The following is a 17,756-nucleotide window of genomic DNA, read 5'->3' as shown; positions in this document are numbered from 1 at the left end:
AGCAACAATGAATGGGACTCGTGATTTGGCGACTCTTGATAATCCCGTGCTTGTTATGATTTGCGCTGGTACCAGTCTAACATAGTGTCAACCTCCAGTTTCTTGAGGCATGCATCTTCGCATGCCTCAAGCAGGTACTCGAGTTTACGTGGCAGGCAGAAACACGTCAGAGCTAGGTATTAGTCAACAAGCGCATTTGTTTACGATAGTGTTTCGTTCTACCACATGCAGTGTGAAATAAACCACGTGTATCTCTTCTTGGTAATTGGAGATCGCAGGGAGAGGCCTTCGTCCTGCAGTGGACATAAATATAGGCTGATGATGATGATGATGATGATGATGATGATGATGATGATGATGATCTCTTCTTCAATTTACTACTGTGTCTCCATCGTTTGCTCACTCGTGGGCTGAAAAAGCTTGTCGGCCCATCGCGTCAACATCTTTCTGTCGTGCTCAGATGCCACGGTGATCAGTACACGCACATGTATACCTCACCTGTCTCATTAACCGTTCTTTGGGGGCACCGTGCCCAGCCGACTTTCATAACGCTTCTGTGTTTAGTTCTTTATTTGTGAGTACTGCGATCACATAGAACATCTTTGGACAGTGCGTACATAGCTTTGTCCTGCAACGAAAAACGGTAAAAGATATTCTGCCGTGTCAAGTTGTTAACTTGCGTTACAATGTTCGTAAGCTTGTTTCATTCAACGAGTTCTAGGAAATAGAACAAGTATTGGTGGTCAGATAGTTGGCTTCAAAATCTATTCTCTGAGCACAGCAGCCGGATGTGCTATTCATTCAACCATGGATTAGTATAGATAGATAGATAGATAGATAGATAGATAGATAGATAGATAGATAGATAGATAGATAGATATCCCAGAGTGCATAAAAAAGGAATCGCTGGCAGAGCTGTTGGCTCGGAATGCGCGGTGTCGCCACTCACCGACACCTAGGGGTAATGTCGTTACCCTTGAGGTGCTCCTGCGCTTTGCCGCCTCGAATCTCTCGCTTAGGCGTGCGTGGCTGTTGGCTCGGAGTGCGCGGTGTCGCCAGTCACCGACACCTAGGGTAATTTCGCTACTCCTAAGGTGCTCCTGCGCAATGTCGTCCCGAATCTCTCGTAGAGTTGTGCGTTGCTATTGGTTGAGATTGCTACGTAGTTGTTCTTGCAGGCGCATTGCGGAACCACTGCGATGCCAACCTGGTCCAAACCCTTGTTGCTAGTATTCAGTTGTGGGTTCTAAAGGCGTCAGACGTATGAGTCATTTTAGTAGATCGTCTACAACTACAGCTGTATGAAATGCGCTATAAGAGCCATTTATAAATAATGTTACTCAGAATCAGCGACAAGCACTTCGTGCCACTCAAGCCTAAAAATCGACTACATCGTCAACGGCGCCGCTTCAACTTTTGCTGCTCCAACATGCTGGTCTTCTTTCTGAGAATCATGATCTACCACTGGAGCTGTGCGGGCAGACATGAGTTGCGTCCTGCAGATTATTCTCAACTATGGCATAGAAAGACACCAGCCGCAGCGTCTACCACTGCGGAAAACCAGGCAGCGACCTCAGGTACTGGATGCTGCTAGTGCGCCTAATGCAACGTGACACCCAGCGTAAGGACTGTGCTCAGGTGCAACTTTACTGATTTTGACCATCCTGTGGAGCCTGGGGAGGCCACTGCTTGAACGAGCGACTCTTTTTACATGGCAAGGCGACCACGACGCTGAGGAGAGGTGGACTCGGAAGCGACCTGAGGGTGTGGCGCATTTCAATAAATGTATGCCCTGAGAAAGTCTTGAAAATTGACTAATAATAATGTTTTTCACGTCATGGAATAAAAATGGCGGCAAAACCCATCTTTAGTTGACTGTCGACGGTAATGTGTCAGCAGTCAATAAATACAACGACACAGCGTATTGCCTACGTCGAAGCGACTTATGTATGAGGCGTGTACTGCAGCGCGACTCCTCTTTCGCGCTATCCTAAGAACACTAAGCGCCATCTAGCGCTGCCGAGGCGAGGCCTGCGCATTTCCTCTATAATGCATGGTGCGCTGGTGCGCGCGAATGCTGAGAAACGCGTCTTGCGACAACCGGGCTCCTCCCTTGCGCTATCTTTCTGGACACATTACGTCACGTAGTGGCACTGCCGTGAAGTTTGTGCGCAGGCCTCTGAGACGAGAAGCGTGGCCCGCCGGCACCTGCGAACGCTGAGAATTGTTCTCTCCTCTTCCTGCAGACTCAGTGGTGCATAGCTCACTGAGCCAAGTTGGTGATACGTTCATTGAAGTGCAGCACGTAAGAACTGAATTCATGGTGCAGATCGCTAAAGCACTAGCGTGAAAGGCATTCATTGAAAAGCGGCACGTACCCATGCAGTGCATTTGTGGCGCTGTCTGCAAATGCGTCGGGTTGCAGTACTTCAGGAACCTTTGTGACGTGGGTTTGATTCCGCTCAGCATGGGAGAAATCGAAGGGATCTTTTTGGCCATTGTACAGAGACACAGATTTACTGGCACATACCCAGTTACCCAAGTTGGCATCAAAGAGGATCATTGAGGACCAGCACAGACCGAGTGGCAGAAGCCCGGTGCTCCAAGTCGGCGTCAAGTATTCTCTTCTACAAGCGGTAACTACGCAGTCGCTCATCTACAGCGGCCCACGTCGGGGTGAAAGAGGTTTGTTTGGCAGCAGCACGTCTGTACACATTGCCGCATACTCAGTGACCCCAATTGGTCAGATAGTTGGTGTTGAACCCTGTTCTATCAACACAGCAGCCGGATGCGTTGTCCATTCGACCAAGGACTACTGTCATATGTAAGTGCCGCGAGGTGCCGCTGGAGGATCGCAGCGGCCACCCAATCTCTGGGAAGAAGAAGTGAACGGGTGCACGAGCACGGCGGCACGAGACGAGCTCGCAGTGTTCGAGCCAGGCGGGCAGCAGTGCCGAGCTCCTGGGGCGAACGAGGCGAGAGGACCTGCCTGGCGAGACATCCGTGGCAAGGTGCGGAGGATCGCGGAGCCGGGCGTGGACGAGGGCGTCCGAGGAAACAGGGCTCCTGCTGCCAGTGCTCGAGGCGCTGGCTGACCCGAGTGCCGCCGGTCCCTGAGCTGCTGCACCCGAGCTGTGCCCAGCAGCGTTCGTCTGGCACAGATGTTGCTGTGCTAGACGCGGTCCTCACGTGCGACCGCCGCACGTGGATTGCGAGCGGCGTACGAGCTGGGCACCGAGGTCGTGCTGGACAAGGCGTTCCCTGGCTGCTGCCGTTGCTGCTCCTGAGCGTGCCGAGCCCGAGAACCGTGCTGGACGGGGCCTGAACGTGTCGTCGTCGCAGTCGGCTTGAGCACGGGTGAATCCGCAGCGCCTTGGACGACGGAAGCGTGAGCCTCGATACAGGGGACTGTCACAGCCCGTTTATACTCGTGTGCTGTGCGTGTGTGGACACACTGACTGCCGTTACGCAGATCATCAGCTATCTCTGTATATATATATTTTTAGGGTTCTGTTCTATTTTGATAAATGCTCCGAAACGACTCTCTGTCTTTCTTCCGCATCACCGCGCACGAGCGAAAGTGCCGAATAGTCCCAAACGTCACAACTACCCAGTAACTTAGGCGAGTGGGAATACGGTTAGATGAAAACGCAAATAATTCAATGGATGGATGGATGGATGGATGGATGGGTGGATGGATGAATGGATGCGTGGATAGATGGATGGATAGATGGATGGATAGATGGATGGATAGATGGATGGATGGATGTATGGATGGATGGATGGATGGATGGATTGATGGATGGATGGATGGATGGATGGATGAATGGATGGATAGATAGATATCCCCCAGGAAAGGCATAAAAAATAATCTTTCGCATAGCTGCTGGTTCGGAGTGCGCACTGTACCCTTTTAAAGGTGGTAGGTGCAGACGATGTTACTTATTATGGATATAAGTACAATTGTTATACGCAAAGTTGGGTGAGCTGGTACATATTGATTTTCTTGTTGATTTTCCCGCGCACAACAAACAGGAGCACAAAAAAGTTACACGGGTACAAGCGCTGTCTTTCAACTTGTTTGTTTTTTATTTCAAGAAAAAAAAAGCAATGAAAGTGTTTCTAAATTCAAATACTTTTTCAAAGAGCGCCAGTGATTGGTGGCTGACGCACCACTAAGCGTTTTTCGTGATATGAAAAGCTTCTCTTGTCGCACGTGGGAGCTGATGTTACTGAGTAAAAAAAATTATCTGTCGGAGCGGTAGTTAGGATATACATGAAAAATGAGCATAAAAAACACTTTAGAAAGACTGTCCCTGTAATTCCCACACGCAATACAAGTTATCATAAATGTTCTTTCAAAACACTGCTTCTGCTGACAAACATAAAATAGTTAGCGCAAAATGAAAGCCAACAGGCTACACTAGGCTGGTGGAAAGGGAAATATAGGATTAAAGAAAAAAGAGGAAGGACAGATGTGGTGAATTTTTGCGTGCGGGCTGAAAGCTCCACGCAGTCATCAAATCCACACGCAGAATTAATTGTTTCACGTAAAGCACGAAATTGTCTTCACTTCGTTCTAGGCTGAGAATTAGCGGGTCGGTTTTCAGGACAGCATCTGTACGGACTGCGAACGATCATCTAGTTGCCCCAATGCGCGGTACGTTGATTGTCTCCGTAAAGAAAATTTAGGCATGTGGCGCAATAGATGGGCAGTGTTTACGTCAAAACCTACACATGAAGCAATGCCAGCCGTTCCAACGGGCCTTCTCTAAAGTTTGCTGAAGGCATCTTCTTACCACGATTGATACAGAGGATAAGCTAGTTAATTAGTTGTGTAGGCTTTCATGGCATAAGAGCATCAATAAAGCCTCGCGTCACTGCACATCGAGTGGAGGTCGGGGTTGAGGTGAAGGGTGAAGTTCGTACTATGTAGTGCGTCTTCCATATACGATATTTCACTGTCTAAGGTTGCATGCCAGATGGCGAAGCCGCCTTTCAGGTATATGTCGGCATTCTCGCTCACGAGTAAACTCACCCATACTCGCTGCGCACTCATTTTAGAGGTTTGGGAGCGACAAGAAGAGCAGATAAGTTTGCACGGACGAGCTTGCACAGGGGTGAGTGCCCCTAAATGTGAGCACGAACAAATATCAGTGACGGCGCTTTTGAGTGGGCTTGACTATGTATGGAAGTTAGCACCGGTGAGCGTGAGTTGATGAGATGATGGGCTTGAGTGTGTGTCGGTAAGTGTGAATTAAGGTTGGTGAGTGCTGCTGATTTTAAAAGTGGGTGTGCGTACGACAGTAAGTGAGCGCCGACGAGTAGGACTGCACGGGGATATGAGTGAGTACACCGACTGTAAAATTATTGGGAGGTGAGTGAGTATAAGCTTATATAGAGCCATAGCTATGCTCGCAGTGTCAGTCCTAGTGAGTGGAATCCTCGCTCCACCCGTGCAATTTCGCGCAAATAGCGCTTCAGTGGAAGACGAATCTAGGCGCACTGTTGATAGAGACTTGTCTGCATCGCTTAAGTTGTCAGACACCTGAGACAACCGTCTGAGCAGTTAGGTAGGCGAAAGCGTTTTGGGGGTGGCTGAAGTTTCTTAGAGCTCAATCGATTAGAAGCAATTGATTGGACTGAATTGATTGAATCAATCAATAGAAAATAAAATAAACTTCAAATTTACGTTGAATTCAATAGAAGGAGTACATATATAACATTCGCAATGATCTGATGCTTAGGTACAGGGCTTAATTCAGCGCATCTGAGTTTACTAAGCAGTGCTTTTGCTGCGCGCTGTCATTTGGTGCGGCAGCAAACTGTAGGAGAAAAGACTGTTCGGACTGTTGGATAATTATTATGCGTGACTTAATTTTGTCAGAAATAGGAAGGGCTCCCCAAATGAATATGAAATAAAACGAAACGATCAAGTTGCCTGTAAATGGTCAACGAGTTTTTATTCAGTCAATTATTAATTGCCTTAGCACATCTTTATCACGTTTCCGTTTCATGTTTGACCCGAAGATGACAGTGACCCGAAGAAGACAGTGACCCGAAGACAAGAGCCACAAACGAGGGCAGCGGTGCCTTGAAGTATGCTTAGTTCTTGTCGATCATTGTCAAGGTCAGCCTTGTCGCTGCTTCATGGCTTGGTCTTGATGTCCTGAAACGATAACGACATAATAAAATGACTATATTAAATACATATACTTGTGGCCGGTACTTCAAAGAGTGGTGCTTTAAAGAGATACAGTATTTTGTATAAAGCGAAATGCGTAGAAGAATATTTCGGCTAAGTGTCATTATGACTCTTGCGAGGACCAAGCACATCACTCTATCAACTAATAAACAAAGCCCAGTGAGCTTACATCTCCAAAACCTTCATTACGCAATGAAGCAATCCCATGACATCCACTGGCTGTTTTTGCATGATTAATAAGTGCGAAAGCGCACGGCGCGGTCAACGAGAAGCACAAACTTGTTACTTAAGGCATCACGTTAGGTGCGTATTATACGTGCGCTGTAAAGCCAGTTTCTTGTAAGAATTCAAGCAGTGTTTTGTTGTATGTGTTGTCATGAATCCAGCGATCACACCTGGTCGTTTCACTCTATGAACTAAGCAGACTTAAGTGAAAGAATTTATTAAAAGTCGATTCAATAGTTAAGCGCCGAAGGAATTGTACCTAGCTTTCTGTTCACTGATATTGAAAACAGCATTCCATATCAGGGCGAGGGCAGTCATGTAGGTATCTCTGCTGATGAGTCAGATGTTTAATATAAACTTGATATTTGGGTAATATATTCATTTAATCATAGAGACAGCGCAAGGCTGGCGCCTTTTCAAGGCCTCAAATGATCTTGGCTTGACAAATCTGGATGTATCTCTCTATAGGTGAAAATAAAACTATGCAAATTGGTGATGGTTCCATATTTACAGCAACATGATAAATAGCGATGGAAATGGACGCAGATTGAGAGGAAGAAGGCGCTGTATTTCAACTGCCAATTTATTAGTATTGCTGCTTCTGAGGTTCTTTATTTATTTTTCTGATGCGCTATTTGGTATGGCGACAAACATGCGCCGCGCAGTAGCCTGGCAGCTACCAAAGTGGGCAGTGAAATGAATAAATCTTTAGTTGAAATTCAGCACTTTGTTCCTTGAGTTCTTCCGTCTATCTCCATCCCAGTCGATCGCGCCGTTTCAGATAATGTACTATAGTTGGTTACCCTACATTCAATTGCCGTAAACTGCTCTGCAAACTGCACATGCAATCCTCTCTAGCTACTCACCATTTATTTCTTCAGAAGAGTGGTGTATCCGAAGGCGTCAAGCCCGTAGCCGTAGTTGAGGCCGTACGGAACAAGTCCCTGCACGTAGCGTACACGCACCGGGTGGGCGTCGACCCTGTGGCTGTAGCTTACACCTGTGGTGCGGTAGCCGTACGGGGTAGCCACGTTGTGGACGGTGGGAGCGACCGGCACCACATGGTGGACAGCTTGCACGGCTGTTACTGGGGTTGCGTGCACCGTCGTCACAGCTGGCACAGCGGCAGGGTAGCCGGCCACCGGTAGGCCGTACGTGGGGACGTACACCGCGAGGGCGTTGCTCAGCAGAGCGGTGAAGAGGCACAGGACCTGTATGGTAGGTGGTATGTGGGCCTGTCGGTCACGAATGTTTTGTTTTGACACAATTTAACTTGAGACTTCCCTTGAAGTGAATCCACTGGGTGACATACCGATGCACCCGAGGAAGAGCCACAAGTAAGCTCGTAGATTAAAGAAAGAGGTGAAATACGCCAGAGCCAACACAAATCAGCCGAAGGACTGTAAACTTCTGCGCCTGCATTCACGCAAAAAAGTCTTACGCTAGAACTGTTCTTAGGAGCAGATAGCGGGTTATAGTTTATTCAGACGTATTATTAATGAAGATAGTTGGCCAATGACGAACAGCACGAGCGAATCAAATACTTAGTGTATTCGGCTCCTGAACATTTAAAGGTCGGAGCCTTAAGCAGTGTTCGTCGCAAAATTTTATCGTGCATGCCGAAAAGGGGTAGGCCACTGCAGCTGTGGCTACGTAGGCCACGCAGTCTTCTGGTTTTGCTGAGAGAACCAATGCTGGCCCGATTTTGGAACATGTATGTTTCAGTAGAGCCTCTAAAATAAGGTCGTTAATGTCGACTGTGTCAAAGGCACATATCTTTACCCACAGCCCTACTGTAGCTGTGATGACGACAATGTTTTGGCGACGACGGAATATCGTCTGAACGGTAGCTACCTTAAACGTTGCTAGAACAGTTAACTGGCTGAAAATAAAAGGAAAGGTTCGGGAATTTTGGAAGTTCGAAGACGATGAGTCACCTCGAAACAAGGTGAAGTTCGAATCTCATGTGAGAAGGGTCATGGTTACTCACAGCGAACATGGTTGACTTGATATCTCGCAGCTGCTCGGTGCTGGAAGAAGTTGTGACTCGATAGGAAGACCGTAGGTCCTTTTATACCCACTGTAAGTTGCATTACTAGTCACGAGTGTTTCATCCTTCCTTCATAGATACTCCCTGAAAGGTATTGGGCAACATTTATGCAAATAATCGAAATATTTAGTGTTACTAGTGCCCATATGCGGCACGCGACTACGAAGGTAATTCCGAATGCTGCTTTTGCCTTTATTTTAGCAGAAACTCGCGACAGCAGTGATTATGAAGAGTGAAAAACATGGAGCCGGCTTTTTGTTGCGACAGCCGCGTGCATTCAGTATCCCGGGGACATGTGCTAAACATAGCTTCAAATATCTTATCCTTGTGCGTTGCTGTGTTAATCGCCAACATGGTCAAAAGCTAAAGATAAAGCGTAAAAAAGGAAATCACGACGCTGCTTTGATGAAGATCGTGCGAAAGCTGTACTACTTGCTTCATCTCGTCTCATGCAAGGCAGCGCGTCTATTTGCATTGAACTCCGTGCTGAGGCGTTATCTCCTCATCGTCTCAAGGGTCTGCGGTTAGTCGGCAGACCCCACGTCGACCCTGTATCTCACCGCAATCTCCGTGTCGCCCGCAAATGTCACCGGAAATTGGTGTCGACACACCTTCACCCGACGCGTGCTTTTACGACCGCGTTTCGCGTTTTTTCTTACGGGCTGTTGCTTGCTAAGCAGAATTTGTTTTAGAGACCGCTGTGGGGTGTTTGTTCACAATTTGCCTCTTTCCTTCCTCCGGCTTCACGGTGTTTCATGTACGGTGTTTCACCCTCTTTATACGTGTGCTCTCTCTTTCCCGTCCTCCTCGTCTTGTGTGTGGGTGGGCGATTTCAAATGATTTCTGCGTGTACGAGTAAACGTAACGCAACGAAACTTTGCAAAATTTCAGTAGACCTAGGTGAGATTGTTATTGTATTCAGTAGAACGGTAAAGTTTGCATCTAATTACATAATAGGAGTCGCACATTGGCAGAATGGGCACGAGCTGGTGTAGCCGGCGAAAAAGCGTTTCAAAGTTTTAGCGGTATTCGGTGAATGCATGTATTCAGTGGAATCGACTGATGCCAGCATAAACTCGAAGCAGAATCAACGCCAGATCTCGACATCGGCGAATACAACTACAAGTAGGGGATGAAGACGGTGAAGGTATACAACGGAACGTCCAACATGAAGACCACGGCCATAATTTATCGCCGCTTATGCTGGATGGCCTACAGGTGTCACACACACTGCAGTCACTTCTGCGAGACTTTTCTCCTCCAAACCAAGAAGAGCTGCTTCAACAGCAGCCACGGACATGAAAGTAAAATACGCCATTAGCAACAGCCACCCCCGTGAAGGTCATCACTCTTTGTTTATTATGAAAAACCCGAGCATTTGCTAAACAACAAACTGCAGTACATCGCAAAGCTTCTAGACAGCATTCACCCGAAGAGGATTGGGCGCATCGGAGGGAGAATTACACCACTACATGCACGTGGTGGACTGGCTTCTTAGGTATCTCGCGAAAGCGAGCCTGGAGGTGTCGTTTTAGCTCCCACGCCCCACAATCTCAGCATACCTTTTACCCCTCTTGCTTTCACCATAGATAACAGTCCACAGGGATGGTCGGATTCAGCAAGGCGAGAAACGAACCTTATTCACCCCTTCCAAATCTTCTAAAGAGTTTACTTGGAAATCATTGTGTGCCTGAAAAGGTTCTCTCTAGGTTACAGCTTCCATGACCTATACTTGATAACATTGGCATAGGCATGTTATTTTGTTTTTAAATACAAGTTCGAAACCGGGTTGGCTGTGACATTCCATGCATAGTGTTCCATCTTCACCATAAATTTTGTTATGTACGACTTATGTACTACCATACCATAAGGGAAATGGAAATGAAAGCTTTAGCTGCTGCATCGCAACTGGGCATATAATTCATGCTCCTGTGGCAAGGTGCAGTTAAGAGCCAGACGGCGCTTCGAAACTGGTGCAGATTTTTCGCTCCACGCGCGTTCGGTGAATGTAGCAATCTGCGCATGTTTTTCCAAGGCCATGGCAGGCAACACTTTCGCGGAAGATGTTTTGCCAACTGCACTTTAGCGCTTGAGAGATTGGCAGCGTTCGCTGCGAGAGCCGGCTGTAATTAACATCAGCATCATTGTCATCATCATCATCGTAATCAATGGTTCTGCCTCTTGTTTAAGTCCCTGCTATAATTTCTGTAAGTGATTTGAGAGCCGTAGAGATATCAACATTAGAGAAATTTTGCTGAGCGTTTAGGCTCAGGCAGGAATTTGCGAGGAGTTTCCACAGAACCTCTTATCAGGAACGCTCATGAAAAACGCTTTCGTCACTCCGCTATTAAAGCGTTTGCGAGGAGCGAGAGGGTTCATCCACATGGCTTCATGTTCCTTTTGTTAACGCAGGTTATTCACATATCGACAAGACGCGTTTATCAAATATATTATATTACGTAGTTCTATGAATTACCTCAGTGGGTGAAATCTGAGCAGAGAGACAGAGAGACAGGGAGAGATTAATACGACAAGGTCTGATCTGAGCACATCGGAACGTAAGAGACGGCCTGCTAAAACTGTCTATTGAAGTGTGTGCGCTTTGCTTTAAGCTGCTTTTGGGTACTATTACTTTGGAGTGTCTCACTGAGGGCTACTTAATGACACTTTTCGAGATATGCTGCTCACAATAACCATACTTACGACCAAACTTTGCAGTAACAGCGGCACTAAGTTAAATAATATAATAAGTAGGTGATAAGCGATAAGTATAACCAATATCCCCGATCGCAGTGCCTGTGGTATAGAGGAAACTAAGAGCACCTTTTGCTCGACCGCGACATCCTTTGAAGAAGAAAGCATTGCCCTCCACACTGTTTTAAACCCGCCAGGCAAAAAACCTTTCTCAGTGAACAAGATCTAGAGACCACGTAATTATCAGACAGCCCAATTGCAGATGACCGTTGCTGCGATTGCTCAATGCAAGCGGTCGGCGCGAACAAGCACTCCGATGACACGGCGCTGAAAATTCTCTTACGTCGGTGACTCCAGTGAACAATGACGACGATGACGATTACGACGAGCCTTCGAAACACGGCACGTACCTGCTGCAATGGGGTCTGAGACATGAATCGGGTGTTTGCACACACAGATACTAATGACAGAAACAAATGAGGAACGCGAAAAAGCGAAAACTGGGGACAAACAGATATTGCTTAAATCAGAAGTCAGACCAGATCGACAACTGACTTTCTCATTTGCATCATTTCCCCCGCTTCCACTTCCCCCTGTGCAGTGTAGTCAATCGAGCTTAGTGTAGGTTAAACTCTCTACTTTCTATTTATTGCTTTCTCTTTCTTTGTAACTTCTCTCGATGTGCTACGCATGCAGATGATGCAGCAATAACAGATCACGTGCAAGGGCCTCCAGTATTAATCACCGCTAAGGGACTGGTAGATGGTAACACTCCTTCCACTGTTGGCCTTCGCGAGCGAATGCGCACATTTCGGACTGTTTGAGAAGTTCAGTGCGTCCACAGAAATTCTCGATTACATAAATTGGTTTGGTGCGGTTGTGACTAAGCGGGCACTAAGAACAACATGCAGATTTAGAGCGTCATGAAGCAACTTCGCCTCTTCGCTAAAGTAAGAGTAGGTCACGCTGGCACATCGCCTAATTATTGGACGGGGTGGCTTGTATGCGTCTACACCTCGCTCGAGGAAGACATCGCTTGTAATCTGGAGCCGTTGTCAAACTGATTTTGCAGGATGATCACTAACTGGCGCGGGAATGCGATGCTGTAGTTTACAACGATGATTAGAAAAAGGACTATTGAGGTTACGAGGGCTCGGTGTTGGAAGCTGTATGTTTCCGCCCTTTCTGCTGTGGCCTCCATGTTTCGGATATGGGCCACGAGCAAAGATGCGAATGGAGCGGAACCTATGCAACCGCACTAGTGGGGCAAGCATACTGTTCTTACGAACCCCATGTTGCCGCCATAGTCCTTTCCGGCTCTTCAATATGACTGCAGCAGGACAAGCAGCGGGAATTGCTTTGTAACGCGCGTGTGAAAAAAAACAACAACATAACAAACAATGCTAGTGAAAGCGCGACCTTTCTGGTTGATTTAATTGGTACGCTCAAGTAAACAGTGATAAGAATTGTTTCGATCTGAAGAGCACAGAAATCTGGGCGAGTTGGCAAGGGTTCATGGCTAAGAACAAGAGCGCAATGAAAACAATTGACGAAGCAAGGCGAAGATACAACGGAACGAGCGCTGGTGTTGTGTCTTCGCTTCCTTTGTCTTCGTTTTTGTGTACTGTTGTTATTAGCCATTGTTTTGTTCGCATGCCAAGCACTTGGGCTGTGGCGAATATACTCACAGCATACCTACAAACGTATTCAAATGCGTGGCTGAAGAAGTGGAAGCCGTTAGTTCTCAAAATGTTTGATGTCTAAAGGCTAGGCCAGAGCTTAGCACAGCTAACGTCCTACGTATGTGACTGTGACGTCTCCACAGCAGCGTGCCCGTGTGTAGTCACACACGGGCGCTTTCTCTCTTTTTGAAACGGCTCTCAATGTACTACGCATGCAGGTGATGTAGGACTAAGAGCTATGCTATATCGCATCGAAAGAAAGTTTTAGTCAGGAACCATTACGCAATATTGATAGTAAGCGTTAGACTCGAAATGCAAGTTAGACGACTGTCGTGCCTACAACAAGTAGCTATATGAGACAGTTAAGGCACACGTGACGTCACACAACATAACATGTGTGAGAGCATGTTCGCGCAAAGAATTAGAATGTAACGTGTCAATTAGAGTGAACCTTTACCATTGTATTTTGCATCTCAATTCTCTCTGTAGACACTGGCCTTACCATGTTTCCTTCGACAAACATGAAACATCGCCTTCGTTCGCGTGGCATGGCTGTGTCCACGTCCCACTGTGTGCATTTGCATGCAATTATGTTTGTATTTCGGCATAGTTTGTGCACGGTGTAGTGCCTAAACAAACGTTCCATGGAATTACACGTTGTATAGAATGTCAATACAGATGATTATACCGCCTCAAGTTTAGCTTTATCGCATTCGTCTAACCGATTCACAAACGCTACGATTTCACATAGATTTCAATGTGTGTGTTGGATCGGCATAATCTTATGGCATATAACTCAGCTAACAGTTGTAAGCACTGATGTTGAGGGGGTGTTTCGGAGCAAATACTCAAGCTAAGAATCTCCGTGGAGCATTCCGTAAGTGCAGTGCCTGTTTTATCAAGCGGCTCTGCTGTGTTACTTTTAGTGGGACCGTGTAAAAGCTGAAGCACCTTCGAATCATGTCCAGTTTGTGGTTTAGAAAGTAAGTTTGTATACAACAGCAAGTAGAAACGCTGCACGCAAGCATCGTCACATGTGATAGCAGCATCTACGAGTTTGTACACGACTGCACTTAATTATATGCTACTCTTGCTTATACGGTCCTTCTTTGTTCTTCTTTTCCCTTCTTTCTAGCCATGTACTCCGCTTGTTTGCATTCGTCCGAATCTTTTTTCAGTAATGCAGTCACTCCGTGGCAAAGTAAAATCTCAATGTGCACGTGTTTTATGTTAAAGCCTCAATTTCGGGACATACGCCGGATGTTTTACAAACTTTACGCTTTGCGAATATGTTCAGACTAAGGCCAGGAGTATTTTAGTCTAAGGAAACCTCTTCATTCAAATTTTCCTAATGGCATAAAAGGTGTTATGACAATATGTACTCTAACGGGTCTCTCGATCAGGTAAGGGAATGGTATGTCACTCAGCGTGAAGTTAATATATCTGTTCGGAAAAAGAGGCCCCACCAGCCGAATAAATGCAGTATTGAGGCAGAGGAAAAACCTGATGCAGCATAATTCTGATCCCGAACGAAGAGGCAGATTTAAAGTTGAAAAAAAAAAACTGCTGAGATGAGTAGATTTCCTTTTTTGTGCTTTTATTTTTCAGCCATTCGTCCATGCAACAACAATCATAACAGGAACGAGAGTATTTTCTTTTGGCGTTGGGTTGTGTCGGTCATTCCGAAAGTGGGCCTTGTTGCTGTCGTGTCAGTTGTGATTTCTTCTGCATGGACAAAAAATAAAAATAAGACGATGCACAATGAGCAGGACCTCTTAACACAAATAAAACACATTGCCAGGTTGGAAGAAAATGAAAGGTCCAAGAGTCAAGCTTTCTGTATACTGTCGCTTTATGTAAGGTAAAATTAGGCTTGCCTGATTTTGTAAAGCCAGCCATTACGATAGGAGTTGGAATATGTCCGAAATATATTGTAACGAAAAATGCTGCTTTGCAGCTAATCGCCACCGCTAACTTTCTAGTATTATATATGTTTAGGCGCACGGAAAAGTCTAATAACAGAAGATTGGTTCATATGTGTGCACGCATAGTCTAAGCAAGCTGAGACAACACCAAACAATGCCTGACAGATCAATAAATTTAACAGTGCCTGTTATAGAACAAGCAATGCTATATAATCAACTGCCTAACATTTTCTACCATGACAGGTACTTTCAGACATAAAGATTTCAATTCTGCATTCAATAACCTTTATGCAGTTTGCGTTACAGATTGCGTTAAGCCGACTTCATACGTATACTCTTATTATGACCACGGAATATGCCCTCGAATGAATGAGGGGACTTTCAGTGGACTTAATTTTTCGGTGCTTACCACTTCTTCAGGATAGGAGCGTAGCCGTAGGGACTCAGACCATAGCTGTAGCTGAGGCCGTAGGGTGCGACTCCGTACACGTAGCGCAGCTTCAGCGGGTGGGCGTCGACTCTGTGGCTGTAGCTGACGCCGGTGGTGCGGTAGCCGTACGGGGTGGCGACGTTGTGGACGGTGGGAGCGACCGGCACCACGCTGTGGACACCGTGCACGGCGGCTACGGGGGCACCGTGCACCGTCGTGACAGCAGGGACGTAGGGGTATCCAGCACCCACCGGCACGCCGTACGTAGGGAGGTGCACGGCAAGGGCACTGCCCAGCAGAGCGGCGAACAGGCACAGCACCTGCGCGGAATTGCGTCTCACTACGTAATCAAGTACGTGCACACTTTTATATTACTGACGTTCTCACTTCAAATGCGGGAACTTTCATCTGCGGGTTTGTGCGCTCTATTTTTTTTATCTTTGCTCCCTCCTTTTCCCTTCTCTACCCGTACAGTAACCAAGCGAGTGAGGTCATTGTGCACGCCTTGGATTTTCCTTCTCTACTCGCATCGCTTTGTGAACAGTTGCAAAGACGCGATAAGGGTGGCTTTTGTGTTCTTGCTAATGATTCTGAGGGGCAGCTCGTGCAGTCCGCGTTTCAACAGCTCCGGTTGTAGAAATCTTTAATTTGTGAATTAAGATACCCAGTTTGATTCACTCTTTTAACAGAATGGAGCTGACTGTTTGGGCCATTTGAACAAGAGATAGCTAGCAAGCAGATGGAGATAGCTAGCAAGTAGTTGGTGCGAGCAGGAAGTTTGCCTAATTAGGCACTTCGCCAGGAGCAGAAGTAGTAGTACATGAGTATGTTTGAAAAGGGATAGAATTTTGTCAACACATGCAAGCTTATCGATGTATATTTGGACTTATGTGATGTGTCTGTTAGTGGGAATGGTTTAGTAGAGATCGAGAAGGCTCTTTATTGAAGTAAAGCGAATTCTGTCCGCGTATAAGTAGGCGCCAACATGCTACTCTGCATAGGGAAGGGCCTCGGTGACAGAAAGGCCCTAGGAGGAGGGGGGCGAAAAAAAAAAAATGGAAACACGCGATCAAGGTATTTACTGGGAGACAAAAGTGATGGGTGCGAGAGCTTGTATTGTATAGCATGTCAATTAAGCCATTGCCTTCAAGAAATATAAGAAAGACATTTTAAAGCTTGCCGTGGAATTGTAGGATAAGACATAGGAACTAGTATTCTTCCCAAATCTAGTTCTTGGAAAAGAGGAATCATTCTAGCGAAATCCCTAGTTCTATCGTCTCAGTAAACTGCATTCTAACAGGATGTGTTCTACATGTTCTAATGCACCCCAGTTATGGCAAAACAAGTTGGTGGTCAATCCAAGACGCAATAGGTAGCTATTGGTGAATGTGGCATTCAGACGAAGTCGATGGCGAATAGTCCAAAGTGATAGGAAAGCTGATGTTGAACTCTACAAAGGTGGTGTATGGGAATACGTCGTCGAGTTCTAACCTCAAGAATGTTTTACCTCAATGCTATAGCAGAAATAAAAGACTTGTGTGCTACATGGCAAGGCAGTCACTGAGTTAAGTTTGCTGTGAGACAAGATTCAATACATTATTAACAGAGTTTCGTATCAGTAGATGTTTCTAAAGGGCACATGTTTTTTTAAGGAAGGCAGCAATACACGATGATTATTTCACAACAGTAATTACACCTCATCAGTAATGTGGAGGCCCCTCAGGATTTTAAGGTAACTGAAGGTGAATTTTCACGCTGACAGGAAATCAAATAAAGACGAAATGCTTACGGCGTTCATGGTCGATTCGTTCCTACGTTGCTGTTAAGAGCTTGAAGAAGTGATGCCTGAACTGGGATGCTCGGTCTCTTTTTATACTGAGCATTCGTGACGCTGAAAGCTACGCTTTCTTGATATTTTGTTGTGTTTTTTTTTTCCGTCACACGACTTTGTGGAGAAGGGGAAGATGCTTATGTTCTCGCATTCTCACGCGACTTGTGTTTGCTTTAAAGCATCTAATCCAGCATTCACATTAGCGGAAGTCCTCCTAACTTTCATTGGCGAATGAGGACTTGCGAGTGTGCATTTGCATCAAAATGTAAGCAACAGGAATATATTGAGGGGGCCTAGGCGGTTTTCCGACTATTGCTCTCTCTCTCTCTCTCTCTCTATATATATATATATATATATATATATATATATATATGTATACTAGTAGTGAGAGTGGAAACTTGATACATTCGGGTTCGTGGCGCGAGAGCTTACATGGTTCGTTCACACTCGAGAAGGCCTAAGCGGCGTCTCGCCTTGAACTTTCGTTCGGGGGGCGCTATCTCCTCGATCGCCTGGTCAGTGGTCGCCGTATGCTTGGTGACATCTGCCTTCTTGTCGCCGTAGCCGGCCGCGGTCAGCACACTTTCAGCGACACGTGTGTTATATCAATCGCCTTCCTTAGCAACCTAGATGTGTATTAATACTTTTTGCGCTGCATTATGCATGCTACATACACCACGGCATGCACAGTCGACGTCGAATTAGCGTGACCCT

At 46.2% G+C, this 17,756-nt stretch overlaps 2 protein-coding genes across 2 annotated transcripts in view; both read right to left on the bottom strand.

The window, feature by feature from the left end:
- Nucleotides 1-8,538, bottom strand: part of LOC125944545 (uncharacterized) — a 41,010-nt gene extending 32,472 nt beyond the window's left edge. Inside the window, exons 1-2 of the mRNA XM_049665042.1 lie at nucleotides 8,421-8,538; nucleotides 7,297-7,641 (exon numbers count right to left, since the gene is read on the bottom strand). Coding sequence (XP_049520999.1) covers nucleotides 7,300-7,641; nucleotides 8,421-8,429 — 351 coding nt within the window. The 5' untranslated portion in view covers nucleotides 8,430-8,538 and the 3' untranslated portion in view covers nucleotides 7,297-7,299. The remainder of the gene's footprint in view (nucleotides 1-7,296; nucleotides 7,642-8,420) is intronic.
- LOC125944544 (uncharacterized) overlaps nucleotides 1-17,041 on the bottom strand; it is a 32,793-nt gene extending 15,752 nt beyond the window's left edge. The window contains exon 1 of the mRNA XM_049665041.1: nucleotides 17,001-17,041. Within this exon, the coding sequence (XP_049520998.1) occupies nucleotides 17,001-17,009 (9 nt within the window). The 5' untranslated portion in view covers nucleotides 17,010-17,041. The remainder of the gene's footprint in view (nucleotides 1-17,000) is intronic.
- Between the last annotated feature and the right edge of the window lie 715 nt (nucleotides 17,042-17,756).

Source organism: Dermacentor silvarum, chromosome 3, assembly GCF_013339745.2.
Source record: "Dermacentor silvarum isolate Dsil-2018 chromosome 3, BIME_Dsil_1.4, whole genome shotgun sequence".
Lineage (NCBI taxonomy): Eukaryota > Metazoa > Arthropoda > Arachnida > Ixodida > Ixodidae > Dermacentor > Dermacentor silvarum.
Note: the sequence above shows the minus strand (reverse complement) of the source record. Positions and strands in the feature narration are given on the sequence as shown.